Source organism: Sciurus carolinensis, chromosome 3 (genome assembly GCF_902686445.1).
Source record: "Sciurus carolinensis chromosome 3, mSciCar1.2, whole genome shotgun sequence".
NCBI classification, from domain to species: domain Eukaryota; kingdom Metazoa; phylum Chordata; class Mammalia; order Rodentia; family Sciuridae; genus Sciurus; species Sciurus carolinensis.
Genome location: NC_062215.1, coordinates 135,732,866 through 135,757,448, shown reverse-complemented (window position 1 = coordinate 135,757,448; position 24,583 = coordinate 135,732,866). Strand labels below are relative to the sequence as shown.

Genomic DNA, 24,583 nt, shown 5'->3' with positions numbered 1-24,583 from the left:
ACAATATGAACCTGGAGTATCTTGTAGCAACAGAAAATAAAGAGACACTAAACCCACATTAATGGAGCTGTGGCAAAGAAGTACAGGAGCCTGCTCAGTGCTCTCTCATATTGGCCAAAGTCAGGGGACAATTTGGAAAAGAATATAGATTGTATTTAATTATAATCTGAAATATAAAACAAATATTCATTAGTTCATATAGATAAAAATAAAGAATTTAATAATTTAACAAATAGAACAAGTGTCTGCTACAGATGAATTTCAAACAATTTAAATAGAGACTCTGACCTCAAGGAGAGAGAGCATAACTCCCCACTCCTTAAGTGTGTGATGTATATAGTGATTTCTTTCCAAAGGAAATAGTATGGACAGGTGAGAGTCTGCATTTTCACACTGGAGAAAACTAACCATCACTACCCCAGTCAGGTGATCAAAGTCAATATCAACAGCCAAAAGTCATGTTGGAGTATGGCCCCTTGGTATGATATGATAAAAAAATAACACTTTACCTCTATGATCTTTTTCCTCCAAACTCACAACTATAGTCTAAATACGAGAAAAATATCAGACAAATTTGTAGGAGCATCCTACAAAAATAACTGAACAGTATTCCTCAGAATTGCCAAAAACATTTAAAACAAGCAAAGTCCAAGAAAATTGCCACAGCCAGGGGAAGGCTTAGAAGAGGTGACAATTGAAAGTAATTTGGTATCCTGGAGGGGATGCTGGAACAGAAAAAGGAATAGAGGGAAACTAAGGAGATCCCCTTCCAGTAAGGACTTCAATTATTATAATGAATCAATATTGATATGCTAATGGTGACAAATGCACCATATTAATGAAAGATGTTAATAACGTCAGGTAATGACTTAAACAAAGAAAAAAAAAAAAAAAAGGCTAAGAATGTGACTTGGTGGTTAATTGCCCCTGGGTTCAATCCCTGGTACAAAATGATAATGATGATGATGGTGGTGATGATGATGATGTCAGGTTTATGAGAAGTCTCTGTACTCTCTTCACACTTTTTGTTTTTGTAAATCTAATGGAGGGAAATGGTGTTGAATAATACAAGGAATTTAAAATGAAAGGCTTGTATGGGATATATCAAAGCAGGGTATTAAACGTACTGGGAAAATGTAATAGTGCTGAAATACCTTGGAGAATGAAAGATGAAACTGGTTGATCTTGAGCTTACTGGGCCCTCGACCACCTAGTAATGCAAGGGAGTGAAATCTGAGAAGGAATCACATCTGAGTTTGCCTAGCTACTGCCTCTAGAGTTTCAAGGAGAAACTCCAGCCAAGGTGTATGCTCCTTTATAGTGGACAAAAAGATGTCCGGCTTACCAAGGCATCTGGATTTCATTATATGTTAGCAGTGCCTACAAAAGAAATGTCAACAAGGAAATGTTCTGGGAGAAACTATGTGTAGCTACCACATTTCGTTTAGGTTTATCCAGAGTTTTGAACATCCTCTAAGAAACCCTACAGTGCTCAAGGTAATTAATTTGAACAAAAGAAAATAAAACAAAGATATGAGGTCAATAGGAAAACACAGCTGAGTTGGATAGCGTCCTGGAACTGACACCAATTGGCAGTTGACTGTTGGCCTAGAGTTTAATTGGAAATGTGGAGCAACTGTCAGTAGTGAAAGGAAAGGCATTGATCCAGGACTCATTGAGAGGCACCGAAGCTGGCACACTAGTGGAAGGAAAATATCAACAGTTACGCTGTTAGCATGAGTGAGCTGTGATAGAAATGGCATAAACGATCACATAAAATGTGATTATAAAATAATAGCAGTAATCCATAAATTGATAGAGGAAAGAAATTAATACTTCTTCAAAAGTATTGAGAACAAATAGAAGAGGACTTTGAAGAGGGGACATTGTTTACCGAATGTGATATTTAGCCCCTCCCTTTCTTTCAACCAAATGGTTGCCAAGCAGAAGCCCACTTAGAAATGACTTAGATTGAACATCTAGTATTATTATGCACCAAGCTTAGCCCTGGACAGACAGACCTATGACACTGTTGTACTCTTTGTTAGTTAAAACCATTTCATATACTTTTCCTTAGCATGTCCCACTTGGATCCAAAATTGTGAAAAAGCAAATGTCTGCCTTCCAGTTTCCCAACCAACTTTGTTCACTTTTCTGTTAATTTTTTTTTTTTAAAAAACTATCCATTGAAAGGAAGAAAGGCACTTTCAATTGAATTTCAGATAAATTGTTTCTTTACATGTAAAGACATGACCTCAAAATATTTACTCTTTGCAAACATAAAACCCCAATTTTTAAAAACTCTTTGTCAGGAGATACTGTGCTCCACAAAAGTGCTCATGATATTGTCTTTACAATTATTTTAGCTCTAGCTTGCTGTATGTAGTATGTAGACAGTGTCTTTACCTGTCGACACCTTTCTCTCGTTCTGGAAGCAACAATTCCCTCCTTCAGGGAGCTATGCTCATTTACTCATTCACATTTGCCAAGCTATTACATTTTCTTGTTCCAGATTCCTGACTGGTTAAGGGTCCACTAAATTTTATTTAGGGCTCATTAAATCTATGAAGTTCTCCCTGCCACCGTGCTCCACTTCAAATGTATCAGTCTGAAGTGTGGTACTTTTTACAAATTAAAACTGTGAACTGTTTGAACCTGGGGATAAAAAGAGTAGTCACACTATTTGGATGGATGAATCTTTATGGTTTAAAATCCAGAAATGGTAAATGACCATGTTTCAAACCATGTAGAAAAAAGTCGTGCTGCACGTGCTGCAGTTTAGCAGCATGAAGAGATACCAGTAGTGTTTAGCTCTCTGGTCTAGTTGTTTCTGTTATCCAACATACACCTAACCTTCTAATCCCAGATGGTTCCCATTTTCTAGAACAAAGTCTTATTACCTTTTGACTTAAATTTGTTCAAATTTATTTTGAATTTTGCAACCAAAGACTTAATGACTAAACTTGGTGTGAACACTTTAGGCTTCCTTTTATAAAGATAGTTACTTGATAGACTTAAGGTCCTAATTCTTGAATTCTTTACCAAGCACTTAACTTCCACCTACTCCCTCAGTCATATGATGCAAAAAATGCTACATGTCATCCTCAAAGTATAGCAGGATTGCACACCATAGAATCAAGTGGAAATAGAAAAACTCTGAAAAATATTTCTTCAAAAACAAGATGATGTTGAGAAGTTTAGTAGATTCTTCACAGTCACATGTGCATATATATATATATATATATATATATACATGTGTGTATACATATTTTGTGGATTCATATAGTGTGTTATAAGATATATAATCCTGCCACTGACAAAACATCAAATATGTGCTCATCTTTCCCATGTGTCCTGAGAAAATAGATTGTACATTTCACCAGTGATTTTCAGGAATCTTAAAGTAAAATTGAATTATGACTTTTTTATTTATTTTAAGACTGCCTAATCTTAATAGTGTACATTTCCTCTGCATAATGGTGCCTTTTGTGTCTGGGACTACAACAAACCCAGAGAAGTCTCTAAATCGCTGTGGGTGGAATATCTGACCCTGCCCTTGTGTTCCCTGCTTTCCTTCCTGACTCTGCAGGCATCAGTGGCTCAACATGAGCATGAGTTCCCCTCTTTCCTCTTCTCCTGCTGCATGCACATTACACATTTCCTTTCATCTTTAGTTTCAAAGGAGAAATCATTCTGTTTTTAAGAGTTGCTTGTGTTTTCCCATTATTATTTTGCTATGGCATCTTTAAATCATTCTGGAACAGGAAAAGTCTCACTCTACTGCCGAAATCTGTTTCCATTAAAGGCTAAGAAGGTTAGCTTACTTCTTACAGTCACTCTTCTGTGAAACTCTTGAAACAGATCATTCTCAATCAGGGAGAATGAACAGGCAAAGGGGACGCACTGAAATGTTAGTCATTTCTTTTGTCTGCAATTCTCTCTGTCTGCTAGCTCATAGAAAACCTGGTCAGGAAATCAGTTGTAAACAAATATATCTCAAAGGAAACAAAGTTGGAACTTCTGAAAATGTGTTTCCTCTTTAAAAGAGGGATCAGAGCAGAGGGAGAGGGAAATCCTCAATTGAATGTTGCATTAAGAACATAACAGAAAAATGCAAGAAAAATTAAAATGTGATTAGTTCTGAGAAATCAGAATAGCTATAAGAATTATATGGAAAGTATGATTGCACATGAAATGAACCTTAATACGCACAGCTGTACAGATCAGCATTTAACCATGTCTCTCTGTAACTGCCCCTTGAATCTGTTATTAAAAGTGTTGAAATATGACTTGTATACTTGAATATTATTAATTTTATGCACTAATTATGTTTTTCTCCGTAAATTTAAATTATCCTAAGTGTTTCAAATATGATTAATGGCATACACGAGTCTTAGAGATATGTGAGTATGTAAAGTCACAGAAATTTGCATTCCAACTAGTCTAGAGATGAGTCCATATTGGCACTTTATTTACTAGATATGTTTGGATCCTCTATTTCACAGATGATTTATGCAATGCAGAAAGAACACGTGTTCTGGGCTTCTGTATGCCTGTTGCTTTGTCTTGCCCCTGTGCCTCTTAATGCTGTTCCTGAGGAAGATGAAGAACACACAAATATTACAGGTAAAACGTTACAAACATCGATCTTATTCATCTAGTCAAAGTTCTCAAGTTTAGTCTAAAAATTCTTATATGTTTTTCTTCATGTAGGAAAATTTGTTTTTATCCAAGTGTTATTTTCCTTTGGAAACCTCTTATACCCAGTGTGTTTATTTTTTAAACTCAGTCCCAAATCAAGTCTCCAGAGTACGAAAAGCTCTGGACTACAGTATTAAACACTGAAGTAGCTCTGGAATACTGCAAGGAACAAAGTGCTGAAGAAACATGGTGCCCCCCGTTAGCTGGGAGAAGCATGGGAAGGAAAAGGAACTATAGACACCTGAGGTTTCAGCCATTCTCTCCTTATCACCCATATTTCCAAAGTAAGAATTTCAGAAATGAAGCTAATGTAAGAATCTAGTCAGGTAGAATGCCACACATCTAGTAATGTAAGTTAGTTCCAATCCCATAAAACTCCACGTACAAAAATGAAGACACAATGAAAAACAACAAGGAAAAGACTGCAAAGCGTTTGCTATCATAGGTTTATACCTCATATAAAAAGGAACATCTTGTAGCAAATTAGTAAATTATTGATAGACATCTCAAACTATTAGTAATAGAGAATATAAACATTGTGGGGCTGGTTTGTGGTTCAGTGTTGGAGCGCTTGCTTGGCATGTGTGAGGCACTGGGTTGAAATCTCAGCACCACATATAATTAAATAAATAAAATAAAGGTCCATGAACAACTAAAAAACATTTAAAAAATTGTGATAACCTCTATTCTTTATTTAATAGTTCATGATAGACATTTCCGTAAATATACCTTTCAGTTTCACATCTCTAACCACTTTAAATTGATGATTTTTAGTGTATTTCCTTTTAACAAAGATGAAAAAAATATATTTTTTTGTGCCTGAAATGGGTTGGTGCAAAGCAGACAGTGATGATTGAGGTTCTTAAGGAACTCACAGTTTCATAGAGGAGACTGAAGGATAGGCCATTTCAGTAAAGTGGAGTATACAAAGCAACAGAGCATGCAGAGGCTGCTGATCATGATACAAAGAGGTAGAGACTTATCCAACATTGGTGATCTGAGAACTTGGCATGGAAAATGGGGTTACAAAAATTTCCTAGAGATGGAACATTATTTCAAAATTTATAATCCATTATGTTCCTTTGGACAATAAGACTGTGGACATTATGAGATGCATGTTAGTCCTTTACTGAACTCTTCTCTCAAATGGGAGTGAGATAAATAATGACATCCTGAAGGTTAGGGAGACAAGGGATGTCGAGGACAACATTCCAACAAGATAAAGATGGGCAGCCTCATCTTGAGAAGTACCAAGAGAATAGTACCAAGAGAATGTGTCCAAGAGTTCCCAATGTTCTTCTCTCTGTCCAGTTTCCCTTGAAAGATTGAGAAAATGCAAGTCAGTCATCCAGGAGTTGCCACAGTCAGACAGGAAGTTGCTGCTGTTGAGCCACAGTGAGGCAGGAAACCAGAATTAACTCATCAATAATTAAGTCAAACCTAATGTCACTACAAGGTAGCTTGCTGACCTAGATGATTAGGAAATGACTTTGATCATAACTTAGGCTTGAAGACCTCTTGGCTTACTAGATACAGTCTTACTTAGTTTTGTTTTTCTGTTTTAGTTTTAATTCATCTTGCAATCCCATGATACCACATCTGAATAAATTTCATTTTGGAGATACAACTTGTCACATGATGCCAAGATCATACCATCACTTTATAGAAATATACTGTCAATAAAATGAGGTACTATCATTTACAGAAAAATATACAGAATTTTTCCACTTCTCTCATGGTCAACTGTAGACTTCAAATTAAAAAAAAATCAGCCCAAACAGCAGGGAGGTTAAATAGAATAAACTTCTTGATAAGAAAACATGGTAATAAATAAAAGTATTGATGAGTTAAAAAACAAACAAACATACAAAGCCTTTTAACTAAGAGACACAAGATTAGCAGGAAACATTTAGAGAAAGGCAGATAACTTTCAGAAGGTTGAGAACTGGGCAGACCTGTGTTCACAGGTTTGGTTTTTCATCCATACCTTTGTGAAATTAAAAGTTATTTAAACCTTCTGAATTCCAGTGTTCCAAATTGTAAACAAATGATGTATACTTACTTCCACATGATTGGAAACTGTATAAAGGCCTCTGGCACACTTTTCTGGCATAGAGAAGGCAAGAAGTACCTCTTTGTATTCTTCCTTTCTGAGAAAGTGAATTCTTTAGTCAGAGGCAAACACATGTGGCCTCTGTTACCTGAGAACCCTAGATTCCCAGAGGCTGGCCCAGAGGATGAGAGTTCTAACAGACAAGACATGACAGTTCCTCAGGCACCAAATATTTTACCGAGTCTTTTACTCAACATGGCAAGACACATTCTCAAACTGTGAAACGCAAAATACTTGGACTCAACTACAAATATGATTGAATAGAAACCGTCATTTTATTTGGATGGTTACACTAGATTAAATTCCTGTTATATTGTCCCTTGTGATCAGAAGCAGATAATCCTGACCTGCCTACATTTTCTCAGGTCTCAATTTCAAGTCTCTGTAAAGTTAGCCTTGCTTCCCTCAGCTAGGCATCCAGTTATAGACTTGTAAGGCACCCTGAATCTCCCAAATATTTATGTAAGCCTATAAGGTTTACACGCTCCAAGAAAGAGGGATTACTGCTACCTAATCTACTGTCCACCTGCTGAGATGACGCAATGTCTAATAGATACATGCTGAAAACACGATTATTAACATTCAAAAGATTTGTCTTAGTAAGCATTGAAAATCAAGGTACACTCCCATCTCTTTTGAATGAAGCGGTGAAGCATTGCGTGTCAGACAGCACATGGAAGTACTCCTCCATTTTAGGGATGCTGTGTTTAGGTATGGCTCACAAACTCAATGCATGAAAAGGTATTCTTATACAAAACTTCTGTAAAAAATTAAACTGTAAATGTGAATGGTAATGAGGAATAATCAGAGTAATAATATTAAAATATAGTTAATAAAATTTGATAGTGTTTCTTTAACCAATCATTATAGAGTTATCACTTTCATTGTTGAACCTATTTTTAGTTTCATAAAGTAAATTTAAGAAAAATGTAATTAATTGAGTAAAACTTTTATAATTAAATCTATGTTATAATATCAGTCATACAGGTCTGTGCCAATGAGTGAGATATCTGTTGTAAAGTACTTGGGGATGTCAATGATATATCCTTCACTTGTAATGTGAATTTGAGAAATTTGCTTAATTTTTGCAATGCCATTTTATGATTTATAACATGAAGATAATGCCAATCTCAGAAAGTTGTGAACATCAAATGACATAATTATTTTTAAAAAAGATCTGACTGAGTAATTACTTAGTAAAATTAGCTGTCATTGAAACAATAACTACATAAGGCCACTTGTTTTCTGTCTTTTACTTTGTGGTGCACTGACACACTCTTGTGGCCAAATTATTGAATAGCAAGATCAATCTGAGGCAGGTGTTCCGGATGAGAGACGATGCCAAAGATTTAGCTGGATGATAAGGACTATTAAGTAAATTGAGAGAAAACAGTGGAGCTATTAATGTGAATGAATCTTATTTAAATCATTGAGTAATAAAACATGCTCTTCTTGAATATGTTTGAAAGCATGGGTATTAGGTAATGTCCTGTATGTGTCGTAGGTGTCAATCTATACTAGAGTCTATCTGAAACATTGCTTCAATTATTTGGAATCTCTAAAGTTCTAAAGTCACCTTAATTTGGGAATGAGGACCACTTCATTTTATGAGAAGAGCTGTAGAAACTTCTGAGTTAACAGTTTATAGCTATAAGATTCAAAATGCTGGAATATTTTTATTCCTGGTTCATTTCTTGAAAATAAGCAATTCTGAGGTCTGATTCTGACATCAGATGTTTATAGAATCAATAGGACAAATTTTTATCAGTTTCCCCAAAAAGTGTGCAGAGCATACAAGCTCACAGTCCCAATTCTTTAAAGCTAACTCTGGTCTTCTGTAAGTCAAATACACCATTTACCGTCCTTATGTAAAACTCTAGATTTTCACAGCTTAACAATTCAAATATGAGTTATAGCATTCTAAACTTCTTAAGACAGGGAATATGAGAAGAATTTATAATTGTTTATTAATATACCAATGCAAATGTATCATTTGACTATTATAACTAGTATGCAAAGGGAGAAAATACATTTTTTCCATCGGTCATTTTTGCTTATATACAGACATTTATGTATGAAAAATATTTCCAGAAACCCTCTAACATACAACTTCTTAATATTTTAAAATATATAGAAAAATATTTTTGCATAAAATTTTTAAAAAATATAAATATCAAGGAGGAATAAAATAATTTAAAGAAAATGATAACTATGAATTTTAGTGTGCAGCATAGGTATTGGAATCTGTGTGTGTGTCTGTGTGTGTGTGTGTGTGTGTGTGTGTATGTGTTGCTAGGGATTGAATCCAGGGGTGCTTTATCCCTGAGCTATATGCCAAGTCCCTTTTATTCTTTATTTTGAGGTAGGGTCTCACTAAGTTGCCAAGACTGACCTTGAACTTGCAATTCTCCTGCCTCAGCTTCCTGAGTGGCTGGAATAACAGTTTTCACCACTAAGCCTGCTCAGAAACTCTTGATATGTCTGAGAAACGTTTCGGAGACAATATTCATATTTCAGACAAGTTTGTCAACACAAAATATTAAAGAAGTAGAAAAAAATGAAATTTAAACTTGTATACACTAATGAATAATTAATTCACTATGATGAACTTATGTGCAAAATACTACAGATATTGATTGAATTGATGACAACATGCTATAAGTAAAAATTATTGAAAACTATATTGACAGCCAGGTTTGATGACTTATTCCTGTGATCCTTGACTAGGGAGGCTGAGGTAGGAGGATTGCAAGTTTAAAACCAGCCTCAGCAACCTAACAAAAGCCTTTTTCAAAATTTAAAAAATGATAATAATAAATAAAGGACTGGGGATGTGGTTAAGCACCCATTGGTTCAATCCCCAGTATTAAAAAATAAACAAACAAAAAAAAACTCTATGGGCACAAACACAAAACTTGTTTGACCAATTGAACAGAAACCCAGAAAAGCTGAAGCAAAATGCAAATGCTGAAATACATAGAACTAAACTTTAGTTAAAGTTTTGACCAATGTTATCATTTATTAATAAGGGACTTCATGACAATTGTGTTTGGTGCTGAAGGTTTTACTTTATCATAACAATCCTCTGTCCTGTGTATATTTGTTCATCATCAAATTTAGGCTCTAAAAAATTTATTATTCTATCATTTCTATTAGTTCAATTTATTTCATTTGAAAACAATTCAGTTATCAAATAGATCAAAATAGTGTTCCAAAAATTGTAAATTAAAGATTGCATTAGTAGTTTGAGATAAAATTCACATGTTCACAAATAATCACTGTCATATATATCAAACATCATAAAAACGCAAACTTATGTATAGAAAGCTGTGTGTGTGTGTGTGTGTGTGTGTGTGTGGTGTGTGTGTGTGTGTGTGTGTGTGTGTATACTCAATACATAGACAATACCTGAGTAGTATTCTATAGCATTCTTTGGTCAGTGTTTGGTTTCACCAATCACAATTTTTTTTTTCTTATTTCTTTTCAGTTTTTAAAAATAACAAATGAGATCATATGTATTTACTGTGTATAACATGACATTTTAAAGTATATGTGCAATGTGGAAGGATTAAATCTAGCTCATTAATCTATGCCTTACCTCATATAGTTACCAGTTTTTGTGGTGATAGCACTTTACATCCACTTTCAGCATTTTTCAATAGGAAAATGTATTATCAGCTAGAGTGACCATGTTGTACAATTGCACTCCTGAATTCATTCCTCCTGTCTAACTGAATTTTTTATGCTTTGACCACCAGATCCCCAACCCATCCCCAACCAACTATAAGTTTCAAGTTATCTCACTGGTAAATTCTATAAACAGGATTAGGTCTTTGTTCATATTAATGGACTTGATAAAAATCAAATTTTAAACATTGTACTATTTCCTTTTTTGTGAATATTCCTTCCCACAATGGGAAATTTTCCTATGACAAAAATAAGTAAATATTTAGAAATCAAATTTATGACTCAAGGTCAAAAAATTTCCTCAATTCATTTAAAACAAAGATTTGTTTAAACTTTTCAACATTACTAAACATTTTTATTAAATATGTTTCATGTGCAAAATGTCGCACAACTATGGATTAGGGAGGAAAACTCAAAAAACTGTCCATTAGCATTTGTCTTTAAAACCTGAGTCTAAAGAAGAAGTTTCTTTTTAAGTAAGTGAACACATTCTCTTAGATTGCCTTATAATCACTGTTGAATTCCATCTTTATAAACTGGTAAAGATTTAGCTAATCATTATTATCATAAGTATAGGAAAAATACTCTGTGTTTTTCTTTAATAGTTGGTGAATATTAAACTTTAACAGTTGATGAAATGAATCTCATTTAGTGAATTTATTAACTTCACCCTTTGAATAACCAAATAACTTGTCATGGGTTTTTATGTGCCTGCTCTATTGTTGTTATGCTTTCTCTAAAATTGGAATATGTTTAAAAAGAATTGAAAAGGAGAGAACATTATTATGGTTCTGCTAGAACACTCCATGTTGTTTTACATTACATGTTTTATTTTTTCATGTTTACCTTGTAGGTACTAAGTTGCCACCACTGAAATTGATACATTCATTTTGTGCATTGAAGGCGGATGATGGGCCATGCAAAGCAATGATGAAGAGATTTTTTTTCAATATTCTCACTCAGCAATGTGAAGAATTTGTTTATGGGGGCTGTGAAGGAAATCAGAATCGATTTGAAAGTTTGGAAGAGTGCAAAGAAAAATGTGCAGTTGGTAGGTTTCTGACCCAAGAACCTTTGTGTCTATGGAGTCTTAGAAAAAAGTAATGGAATATTATTTTAACTTTGTCAAAGAATATTTTTTTTTCTCCACATGTTTGGTTTTCAGACTCAACTGATGTTTTTAGTTTTCATGTTATGATTATAAGCTGATTAAGCCTATTTTATTGTATTCTACTCTTCCATATTGTAGAGTGAGAAGAAAACACTCAAGTTCATAGGACAGGTTTATACTTGCAATGAAACAAGTAATTCAGCCTCCCTTAGTAGCTATGAGCTGGTAGGAAAAGAACTGTTATTTGAGTTGACTTAGTTGTACACAATGATCTTGCAGCTGTCTTCTTTTTAGACAATGAAACTGAGTTTGAGGCTGTCAAGGTACCAACTGGAAAACTGGTAAAAATGTTAGAATGTTTTCATCACAATCTATTCTTCGGAATATCAAGATAAATGAAAGCCAAATAATCTGAGTCAGTTTTATGTCCCCAGTTTCTAACACAACATTCCCCCATGGCATGTTCTTTGTATTGGCTGAACAGTGGTGCTATATATAAAGGCAGTATCTTCAGTTAGTAATACTAGATGCCTTGTTTTGTGCAAAGCAGCAGCTCTGCATTCTGTCTCCATAGATGTCTTAGGAATGTCACTAGCACAGATCAGGCAGCTCAGTGGTCCTCAGTACCATGGGCATTTGTGATTGCTAGATTATTTTTCAGTGATAACAGATGTCTGTACATTATTTTCTCCCATAAGTGTTGGGATTAAGTATCCTATGTTGAGTTGAAAATAACTCTTGGTCTTTGGGTATCTTAGTCAGAGTCCTGGTTGACCCATTTCTTTTTAATCTTTTATTTTGGGGGTGGTGTACTGGGAATTGAGCTCAGGGACTGAGCCACATCCCCAGTCCTATTTTATATTTTATTTAGAGACAAGGTCTCAATGGGTTGCTTAGCACCTCGCTTTTGCTAAGGCTGACTTCAAACTCATGATCCTCCTCCCTCAGCCTCCCAAACCGCAGGCATGCACCATAGCACCCAGATAATTCTTTTTTTATTTTTCAGTCTGTTTATTTTCATCAACGGGTCTTTTCTCTGAAAGGCATATCTGTTTCTTTTCCTTTCTTCCCCAATTCAGAAGTCTTATTATTCAACATTGTGCAAAAGTTACTCTTTTCCTCAGAAGTTATCAAATATAATAATTTGTCATTAGTAACAGCCCTGCTTACAATCTTTTAAAACATAAAAATGAATGAGCACACAAATAAATGTAAATCTCTTGTCCTCGTTTATTCATTGTCTCTTCAAAGTTCGCTTGATATTACTGTATGAGTCCCTGTGCTTTTTATACAGTAGGATACCATTTGGGTTATAGCTGACATATAGAAAAAATGCTGCTAGACTTTAAAAAAATCACCTAAGGAGAGAATTCTATCTTGAGCCATGATGTAGTAACTAGAACTTGACGTTCATTTCTAACATAAAGATCTTAAAAAAAAAAAAAAAAACTGTGCAAAATATATAAGGCAACTGTTTTCAAAAGTTATACAGGATTATAATCACTGAAGGAAGGGAAATACACAAGATGAGTCCTGCAATCTACCCTTTTTTCTGCATGAAGTCATTCTAGACCACTGTTAAGGGGTAGGGGATACCCAAAACCAGCACCGAAGACTCTCTGACTCAAGGAGATGGAGACCTGGGATTAGGAGGCTGGGGCGAATGGAGTTTTAGCAACAATATCTAGGAGACAATGAATTTGCAGAGGGTTAGAGAAAACTCAGAAATCTGGATAGAATTCCCTCCGAGTTTGTCTAAGTATTTGAGAAAATAATAGTTTGGGAAAATAATTACCAGGAATGTATAAACAGAACAGTTCCCAGATGCCCCACATAACTGAAAATTATGTAGTATTTAATTTAATAATAGAAGTAAATTAGACCTAGAATGAAGACTACATTGGACTTGCCCCAAAAAAGCTTAAAGACAAACCGTAAGGCATCTAACTGATCTTCAAGTGACTTAACTACCCACCAAAAGGAATTTCAACTTTCTTCTTTAAATTAAGACAATAAAATCCATCAACCAATAGTATGATAATTTTAAAAACTTATAATCTGTCCTTGCAAATAGTGTTAAACATTTAAAAAACACATAAATTATGATGCATAACTAAGAGAAAGCAATGGCTCAATTAAAATAGTCAGAAACAATAAAGGTGACAAAATTTTAAAAAAGCATGAACACAGTATGGAGAAAACTGGAAAATAAGAAAAATATCTAAATGGAAATTCTAAACCTGAAAAATATAATATATAAAGTAATAAATTTTCTAGTTGTACATAAGAACAGATTAGACCCTATAGAAGAAAATATCAGTAGACCGAAAGATAATGAAACAAACTGTTAAAATGAAGCATATCAGTCACAATCACACACACACACACACACACACACACACACACACACACACACAGATGAAATCCTGTCATTTGCATCCACATGAATGGAACTGGAGATCACTGTGTTAAGTGAAATAAGCCAGGCACAGAAAGACAAGCACCACATGTTCTCACTCATACATGGAATACTAAAAAGTTGATATCATAGAAGTTCAGAGTAGAATGGTGGTTCCCAGAGGTGGGGGACACCAACAAAGCCGGGGAGAAGGTTGATCAGTGGATCCTAAGTTACAGTTTGGTAGGAGCAAGCAGTTCCAGTGTGCTATTGCACAGCAGGGTGACCACAGATAAAAATAAAGTACTATATGTTTCAAAAGACGAGAAGAAAGAATTTTTAAAGTTTTCATTCTAAAGAAATGATTTATGTTTGAGAAGATATGTTTAACATCCTTCAAATGTCTTATGCTTGTGTCAAAACAACACACCATTACTATGTTTCATTTTATGTTTTTAATCTATCTGTTAAAATATATTTCTTAAATATGGCAGCTTTGTGGTTATATTAATTGGAAAAATAATCTTTGAAGAAAGTGAACAGAATTTTAATTATTAAGGAATCCTGTGTAAAGATAACTTAAATGGTAATATTATGTTGTCCTAGTTTGTTAAATTCAAACTCATAATATTACATTATAAACTCTTGCAATTGATATACATGTATTGTTTTTATTGCAGGTTATCCAAAGAAGACTCTAAGGAAGACATTGAGAAAAGGTGAACATTAATTTACGTACAAATTAGTAGAATTTATGCAAAAGGCATTTAGATATTCAGTTCTTAGTTTTCTCTGATACAAGGTTGATCATTAATCCATATGATGTTTGAAATGGTATTCTGTTTCAGTAGATTTGATGCAAAATTAGAAATAAGATACATGATATTTGGTGGGATAGGTTCCAAACATCTTATTTGCTCTCATCCTAAAGCAACATTATATTTAGTGTTAGTTCACTTAGAATCCAGAACCACACATGATATTTTAACATTTTCCAATAGTGATTTAGGTATTGCCAGTCTTGCTTTAATCTCCAATCCCTTGTTAATTTCAGCACTGTGTGACTTTAGCAAATTTTATTCAGTCTTTACCTGAATGGATGCTTGTCTCTGAGTCAATAGTTCTATATGCAAAAAACAGTGGAGCTATGTAGCAATTAATAATTGCCTTTGTAGCATTATTTACTGTGCATGCACATCTTTGATTTTGTCATTTAGTTTTTATAAATATTTACAAGAATTGATTAATTTTTATCATATATAAATATGAATATATATATTCATATTTATATATCATAGCAGGACTAGAAACAATGTTAGAAATAGATGAAAAATAAAAAGAAAACAATCTCCACTTAATAAAGTTCTAGAAACTTTATTAAATATTTTATATTTAAATATTCCAGTTACGATTTATAGTTTTACATTTAAATGAGAAAAACTTTAAACAAAGAGAACAAGTTATTAACTCAGAACATGAAAGAATACAAAATTCAAAGCTCATTTTTCAATTTAATTGTGTGTGGGAGAATTAAAAATTTTTAACTCATTGATATTCTGCAGATTTAACTCACTGACCAAAATTTGAATCACAGTCTATAAATTCGATGGCAAAGTTTTATAAGCAACATAAATATGTATTTATTTATAATTTAGAAAAATTGCTTCTTGTAGGAAAGTAATGAATATTACTTTAAGTAAATGAAGTCTTAATGGTCTGTAATATCAAAGAACACAGCATATTTAGAAAGGGTGTTTTATTTACCAAGTAAAAGAAGATATTTTAATAAAAGGAAATACCAACATTGAAACATTAATACCCTTTCTCAAAAACATAATTTAAAAAAAAATGCAGGTAAATTTTTTACTATAAAATTATTCTATAAAATGTCTTTAATAATTCAGAAACTAATCATATTGATAAGAGGCATGGAAACTGGATAATAAAATTCTATCACATGAATATTAAAATGCTTAAATGCTAAAGCAAATATGTAAGGAAGACCTCTATCAACTTGAAGTTAACTCTGTGGCATGACCCTTAACATTGAAATAATAATGAAGACAGTAGACATTTATTGCAGTGCTTTGAAAAAGTTTTATAAAAGCAATTTCCAAGGATGTAGGCCCAAACAAAATTTCACATTAGGAATTCTATGGCTTATGAAAGTTGGCATATGGCTTAGAATCTACATTCTGTGCCACTGGATTTTAAGTTCAAGTTAGAGCAAGAATGTGTGTGCAAATTTTAAAAAAAATGGCACTTTATTTATCTAAGGACATGGGAAAATAATTTCTTGCTATATAACTGTATTTTAAATTTTAGGTCTAAGAAGAATTATTTTACATATGTGCATTTTCAACCTTGCCCTAAAATAAATTCATGTATTTCAATGGGGCCTCATATGAACAATATGAACTTTCAGGTGCAGAATTGTTCATTATTTTTCAGGATAAATTTATCTTAATTTTCCATTCTTTATAAGCAATATTTTACATACTTCTCTTAAACATAAAACTTTTATACATTCTGTTAATATTATTTAAAATTTTGTAAGTACATACTGATTAAAACGAATCAAAATTATAATAATTGAATGTATTCTTTCACTTCCCTTATGTGAAAAAAATGTTCAACAGCAGACATCATGAAGGAAATGCAAATCAAACCACAGCGAGATTTGACCTCACTCCAATTAGGAAGGTTATGATCAAAAAGACAAAGATAACACTGTTATTAGGAATGTAAATTTGTACAGCCCTATGGAAAACAATATGGAGAGTCCTCAAAAGTTTAGAAAAAATAGAAATACCATATAATCCAGCATTCCCACTATTGGGCATATGTAGAAGGTAAATAAAATTTATGAGTTGAATAGATGGCTACACCCCCATGCTCATTGCAGCATTAATCACAACAAGTCAAAATATGGAATGAACCTAAGTGGCCATCAACAGATAAATGGACAAAGAAAACGTGGTATGTTATACACAATGCAATACTAGTCAACCATAGAAAAGAATGAAATTCCACCATTTGCCACAACATGGGTGGACTTGGAGAATATTAAGTAAATAAGTCAGACACAGAACAAACCAGCACTTTGTGTTCTCACTCATACATGGAACTTTAAAAGGCTGACCTCCTTAAAACAGGGTACAATGGTGGTTATCAGAGGTCAAGATGATGGGGGAGGGGTTTCTGGGAACTCTACTACAAAGCAATAGTAACAAAAACGGCATGGTATTGGTACCAAAATAGACAGGTAGATCAATGGTACAGAATAGAGGACATGGACACAAACCCAAATAAATACAATTTTCTCATACTAGACAAAGGTTCCAACAATATGCAATGGAGAAAAGATAGCCTCTTCAACAAATGGTGCTGGGAAAACTGGAAAACCATATGCAATAGAATGAAATTAAACCCCTATCTCTCACCCTACACAAAACTCAACTCAAAATGGATCAAGGACCTCGGAATCAGACCAGAGACCCTGCATCTTATAGAAGAAAAAGTAGGTCCAAATCTTCAACTTGTTGGCTCAGGATCAGATTTCCTTAACAGGACTCCCATAGCACAAGAAATAAAAGCAAGAATCAACAACTGGGATAGATTCAAACTTAAAAGCTTTCTCTCAGCAAAGGAAGCTATCAGAAATGTGAAGAGAGAGCCTACAGAGTGGGAGAATATCTTTGCCAACCATACCTCAGATAGAGCGCTAATTTCCAGAATCTATAAAGAACTCAAAAAACTCTACACGAAGAATACAAATAATCCAATCAACAAATGGGCTAAGGAAATGAACAGACACTTCACAGAAGAAGATGTACAAGTAATCAACAGATATATGAAAAAATGTTCAACATCCCTAGTAATAAGGGAAATGCAAATCAAAACTACCCTAAGATTTCATCTCACCCCAATTAGAATGGTGATTATCAAGAATACAAGCAACAATAGGTGTTGGCGAGGATGTGGTGAAAAAGGAACACTCATACATTGCTGGTGGGGTTGCAAATTAGTGCAGCCACTCTGGAAAGCAGTGTGGAGATTCCTCAGAAAGCTTGGAATGGAAACACCATTTGACCCAGCTATCCCACTCCTTGGCCTATACCCAAAGGACTTAAAATCAGCATACTACAGAGATACAGCCACATCAATGTTCATTGCTGCTCAATTCACCATAGCCAGATTGTGGAACCAACCTAGATGCCCTTCAGTTGATGAATGGATAAAGAAACTGTGGCATATTTATACAATGAATATTACTCTGCAATGAAGAATGATAAAATTATGGCATTTGTAGGCAAATGGTCAAAATTGGAGAATATCATGCTAAGTGAGATAAGCCAATCTCAAAAAACTAAAGGACGAATGATCTCGCTGATAAGCAGATGAGGACATATAATGGGGGGGTGGGAGGGGCTAGCATTAGGTTTAGGGTTAGGTTTAGAGTTAGGCTAAGGAGAGCGGCAAGAATGAAGGAAAGAAGGACTGTGTAGAGGGAAAAGAGGGGTGGGAGGGGTGAGGGGAAGGGAAAAATAAAATAAACATCATTACCCTATGTAAATGTAAAAAAATAAAAAAAAAAAAAGATGGATACTGTCAAAAAAAAAAAAAGAAAAACACAAAATTACAGTTGGACGGGAGAAAATTTTCAAAAGGTCTACCTTGCGGCATGGTGGCTACAGTTAGTGCTAGGAGGGCATTAAGTGTCCTCAGTACAGAAATAGTGACTGTGGGAAATCATGCATATTGATTTTCAGCATGTAGATGTGAGGCAAGGCACCATGTTGCACATAGTAAGTACATACAAATTTAGCTGTCCATTTAAATAAATATTCTAGAAAACAGGATAAAATAGGGAAATCATACTAACATTTACTTTAAAAAACTTTTGGAGTTAACTTCAAATTGGTACATTTAGAATTTATAAATAATTGATTTTAAGTCATATTAAAATAGGGACTTTTATGTAAAAAACAACAACAACAAAAAAAGAACACTTTTTAATAGGGGATTGCTGCTCCAGATCTGCAACTACTGTAGAGATCAATAACATTACTAAATAATTGCTTTTTTCATAGTAAAACACTGGTGGGTGTTGCTTCCCTGAGATAGAAGAGCAAGTTGCTGTATGATATAAAAGCAACATTTAAGCATTATGGTACTAGAGTTACAAGAAAAAGTGGAGAAACTGGAGCTTTGTTTAGTCAAGACCAATGAGCTTTGTGAACATAATACATTTGAGAATTAACTAAATTCTCTTTACAGAGTATGCATGTAGAAAGAACTTGTAATGTAGAACACGGTATCACAACTTTTGTGACAGCTGTGTTTAGCCTAGTTTGGAGCACTATCAAAGAAGTGGTATTAGATTTTTGCAAAAGCCTCTTCAATCCCTGAACATGTATTTCCTTTCTCTCTCTGCACTGTTGGAATCATTCCAGTGCTTGAAGAAAAGAAAAGTTGCAGCAATGGAGGATGTCATACCTACCACAGATATTAATTTCAGCATAAGAATTCAGGAACTTCTAAGAATAACCATGAAAGCTTCCGTACCCTTCAAATCTCCTTTTCCAAATTTTAAAATTTAAGCCATTCTTAATGAAGCAATACATGGTACTGCATTCCCTAATGATACTCCACACCTCAGCATGAAAGATTCATAGACCTTGCCTTAATATTGTTGCACATAAGCTCAATAGAAATAATTAAACCAAAATTTACCATGCTAATTTGTACTTCCAAAACAAGGGTGGCACATGATAAAATAACCCCACATCCTTTACTCTCTCAATCCATAAAAAAGAGAGTTAATTCTCTATTCATTTACTATGAGAAATTTAGAGCTTGAAATGCCAATTATAAAGAATATGTCTGACAATTGTTGTGTAATCATTACTCTAAATACCACAATAGATATGGTGAATAATTTGCACACGATATAGTTTCCAGGAAAGTCACATTTGTATTTATCATTATTTTTAATGTTTTGTGGTGCTGGGGATTGAACCCAGGGCCTTGTACTTGCAAGGCAAGCACTCTACCAACTGAGCTATATTCCCAGTCCTATTTTTAATGTTTAGTCCTTAAATAACAGCTAGTTACTTATAAATTTAATGAAAATAGCTAAATTATTTACCCAAAATGCTTTCTGATATTTTCATAATTTCTAGAAAAGCCAGATTTCTGCTTTTTGGAAGAAGATGCTGGAATCTGTCGAGGTTATATTACCAGGTATTTTTATAGCAATCAGTCAAAACAGTGTGAGCGTTTCAAGTACGGTGGGTGCCTGGGCAATCCAAACAACTTTGAATCATTGGAAGAATGCAGGAACACCTGTGAGGATGTATGTAAGTTCATTTCCATCTCATTTTAAGCCATTTATAGACATCCTTTAAAAATAAGGCATCATAGAGGACATTCAGACCAGGGTTTGTTTTAGCCATGTAAATGAAGATAGTATTATAATGGTCAGATCTGAAAGAAGTTCACTGCCAATTTTGGTTTTTAAACAAAGCATGGAGAATTAAGACATTTAAACTATTTCCATAGATTTCATATTCTCTTTATTTAATTTTCTTTACACAGAATATTGTAGTTTGATTTTGGCATAATTGTAGACCTGCTGAAATAGTTTATTCTTATCAAAATTTGAGAGCAAATAGTAACTTTGAAACAGTCACCTAAAATCAGTCTTATTTGCTGGTTAAATCTATTAAGGAGATGACTTAACTGTTACACTGTTTTTTTCACCAAGAAATACAAAGTTCCTCATGGAAAAATTACCTTGAGCTACATTTGCTATTCAGTATTTGCTAATTTAATATGACAATGTGAGTAAAATTCTGCTTTGCTTCATGTGTACAAATATAAAAATGTGCAATGTTTCCATATTCTAATGGATTATACTTTTTCCAGCAAATGATTTCCAGGTGGATGATTATAGAACACAGCTTGATTCTAAAAACAATATCTCTGTGACTTCCCAACCTACCAAAGTTCCCAGCCTTTGGGGTAAGACTCTCGTTTTTTATTTCAGAAAAATATTAAAATGGTAACAGTGAAAATGGATTGTGTGTCAGGAGTATTCCTAGTTAAAAAAAATAAATTCCACTTTTGTTATTTAATAATGGGCACATTAAAGTACTGAGATTCCAAGAGTATAAGACTTTTAATCCTATAAAAGTGATAATTTTCCTAATCTCTTTTAAAGTACACTTTGAAGTAGGCTTTTATGTACCACATGAAAACTTTCGTGTGATATTTAATTTGGTGCCAATTTTATCTTATAAACTAGTACCAGGAATTAGCCTCACTATATGATGATAAATCATTGTATTGAAAGCAGCATGTCAAAGGTGGTCTAAATTGAGCACTGGCCCTGGGCAAATTCTCTGGTATTAGTCAGAGGGTAGGTTACAAAAAGTGTTTTAGTAATCATCCCCAAAGGGCATGACACTCTAGAGAGACATTTCTTTGGGACTTCTGCGGGATTCTCATTTGGATTCTACCCTGTTTGCATATTTATTAGATTTTTAAAAGAATATAGGAAATATTACCTCAGAACATAGATCTAGCTCAGAAAATAGTGAAAATACTGGAAAACATAACCAGAAAACAAATATCTGGACAGTTAGAAACAACCTAAGATGCTGAAAATTAACAGTATAAAGCCCTGCCTAAATTTTAAAAATCACAGGCTCTTTCAGAGATTGGAGATTATACTTAGAAGCAGTCCTTGTGAATGTGTCAAATGTAAACTTTGTATGCAGGTGTTCCCATGGCTGTTAAAATTACAACCTTAGCATAAAAATAAATAAGAGTTTGGCCCAGGAGTTCTGGCCATGTGTCAGAATTAGATGGTATTTATAATAAAAATACCATATTTTTATAACAAAACAAACTAGTAGGCAAACAAATAACAATTCTGTCCAGATGAATTTAAAGTGCTTCAAAGGTTCCCTGAGAGTTATCTGGAATGAGGGTCGTGAATGTCAGCTTAGATCCACAGCTACCCAATCACCTGTGACTTGCTTCAGTCTGAGAACCACACCTTGGAAGTCACAGAGAATTTGAAACGTGCTTATAAAAGGACTGGAAAGTGTTAGGTGACATGAGATCCAAGCAGGAACATTTCATGTATTCTCAGAACCTGAAACACTCTCATGTGAGAATCAGGTTGTGTCTGTACAGACCTACCCCTTCAGTCCCACCCAATTCAGATCTCCAGATTGATGCCCACATCCCCACTCTTCCCTGTCCTCCTGATTAATGAGTATTAATGTGTGAGATCTAAAGCTTAGCTATCTCCCTGCAAAATGTTTGTTTTTGTTGTGAGATCTTCAGAAAAGAATGATTTTTCTCATAGGTTAGTAAATTCTTTAAATCTTAGGTATTCGAGCATTGCTGTAACACATAAGATATCATAAAGGGAATGAAAATTCTCACTGGGAGTTGAAAGATGTAGTTAATTCAAACAGTCTTCAGGACTTTGATTTTATAATCAGGGAAGTGTATGTAATACCAGATGGACTGAAGTTTTATTTTTTAAATATTTCTTTGCTTGTAATGAGTATCTTCGTGTTTTATATTTTTTATCTGTAAAAGTAAGTGGTTTCATTGCATTGTTTATTTCTACCAGCTTTCTCTCTTTTAAAGATGTTTTATTTTAGGCACTTAAATATCACATATTCAATTTTAAATTTATTGTTTTAAAAGATGTGAGAGTTTATAATTAAACGTAACAGGCCTAAAATTAACAGGCCTAAAGATGTGTGTGATACAATATGTCTACAAATAAATGTATGAAATCGGTTTTCAATATTTAAGTATTTTCTCTTTGAGTTCAGTACCAATTCAAGTAGAGATACTCAGTCAGTTATCATTAAAATAAGTAGAGTAGTTTAGGGGATAGTTTTGCCTCTGTGTTAAATGAAGCATAAAATTCATGATTTTTTGCTAATACATTACCAAGACAAAAGTGGAAAGAAGAAAAGCATGAGAAAGTAATTTCAATGGGCTTTAAATAGATGTCCATTCTAGGTTTTCATGAAGATGCATATTGAAGTGTAACAAATAAATAAATATTTATAAAATAAATTAAGAAAGCGATAAAAAAATGACAATATGAATTTAAAAGAAAATACAAATAAGGATTTTTATTTAAAATTATAGACATTTGAAATATATTTTTACAGAAAATGCCTTTAAAATTAAGGCAAATGCTTCCTTCATTTGTTCTGAAAACTTTTAAAATTTTGATTGTAGGTATTTGCCTCAAAAATCTATATTCCAACAATCACTCTGATACTTTTTCCTCTTTCTCTAGAAGCATAATGAATTCTTCCTTTGTCTTTTGTTTTGCACTCTTCCTAATCCAAATCATGAAACAATATTAAAATAACTACTTTGAGAGTTGTATACTAATGGTGGCTTAGCCTGGAGATCTTGGTGATGAAATCAGGGCTCTATTCTTCCTAAGACCTACATGATCCCTGAGCTGCCCTATGCAGGATGCAGAAGGTAGTGTGCAGATATCCCTCCTCTCCGTGGAAAACCAAGATAATCCCTTCCCTGTTCCATCCAAGGGTCTTGCTGAGATCTATAAAGATCTCCAAATTTAATAGCTCAAAAAAATTACATCCATCACTGCTTGCAATAACATTAATACATTTTGTGAGAGTTTAAGAAAATTCAATTCTGGTTTAGGTAAAACCTTATTATTCAAAGTTTTTTACAAATGTGTAAGGATCTTTGTATTTTTTTTGAAAAGATGTAAATTTTAAAGTTTCAACTCAATGTGAAGGAATTATAGCAACAGAAACAGAATTAAATAACAATCCTTTCCATTAAATAAAAATCCTTAGAGTATTTGAATATTCTAAATTTAATTATTATTCATTAAGTGGAATATAATTTCAAATGTTTCTCTTCATGATACTAAAAAAACCTTGCAGAAATGTTGTTTAGTGTTTACTGGTTACTAGAAAATATCTTGGTACATTCATTTTTTAAGTTTCTATTTATTCTTAATTACTATATTAATGTATGTAAATTTGAGAATATGTTTTTTCAGTAGTCTCTCTTGACTCAAGGTTAAGTACAATGGAGGTTTAGTTTTTTTTTTTTTTTTACATTTCAATGTTAACAGGCTATACGGGTGATTCCAAAGATTGTGCCCTACTCTTCCTTAAAAACCATTTTTTAAATGATTTGTAAGCCAGGTGTGGTGGCACATGCCTATAATTTATCCCAGCAACTGGGGAGGCTGACACAGTAGGATTGCAAGTCCAGGGCCTCCCTGGGCAACTTAGCAAGACCTGCCTCAAAATAAGTAGATAAATAGAAAGGTAGATCGGTGAAAGAAAGAGAGAGAAAGAGAGAGAGAGAGAGAGAGAGAGAGAGAGAGAGAGAGAGAAAGAATGAAAGAAAGAGTGAATTAAAATGGCTGGGGATGTAGGTCAGTAGCAAAACACAAAACATACCTGATTTTAATTCCCAGTTAAAGAGAGAGAGAGACAGAGACAGAGAGAGAGACAGAGAGACAGAAATTGTAAGCATC

At 33.7% G+C, this 24,583-nt stretch overlaps 1 protein-coding gene across 3 annotated transcripts in view; it reads left to right on the top strand.

Moving 5' to 3' along the window:
• Tfpi (tissue factor pathway inhibitor) overlaps positions 1-24,583 on the top strand; it is a 73,061-nt gene that overhangs the window by 37,142 nt on the left and 11,336 nt on the right. For all 3 annotated transcript variants that reach the window (XM_047546646.1, XM_047546648.1, XM_047546647.1), the window contains exons 2-6: positions 4,506-4,626; positions 11,355-11,552; positions 14,691-14,729; positions 20,196-20,372; positions 20,941-21,036. In XM_047546646.1, coding sequence (XP_047402602.1) covers positions 4,506-4,626; positions 11,355-11,552; positions 14,691-14,729; positions 20,196-20,372; positions 20,941-21,036 — 631 coding nt within the window. The remainder of the gene's footprint in view (positions 1-4,505; positions 4,627-11,354; positions 11,553-14,690; positions 14,730-20,195; positions 20,373-20,940; positions 21,037-24,583) is intronic.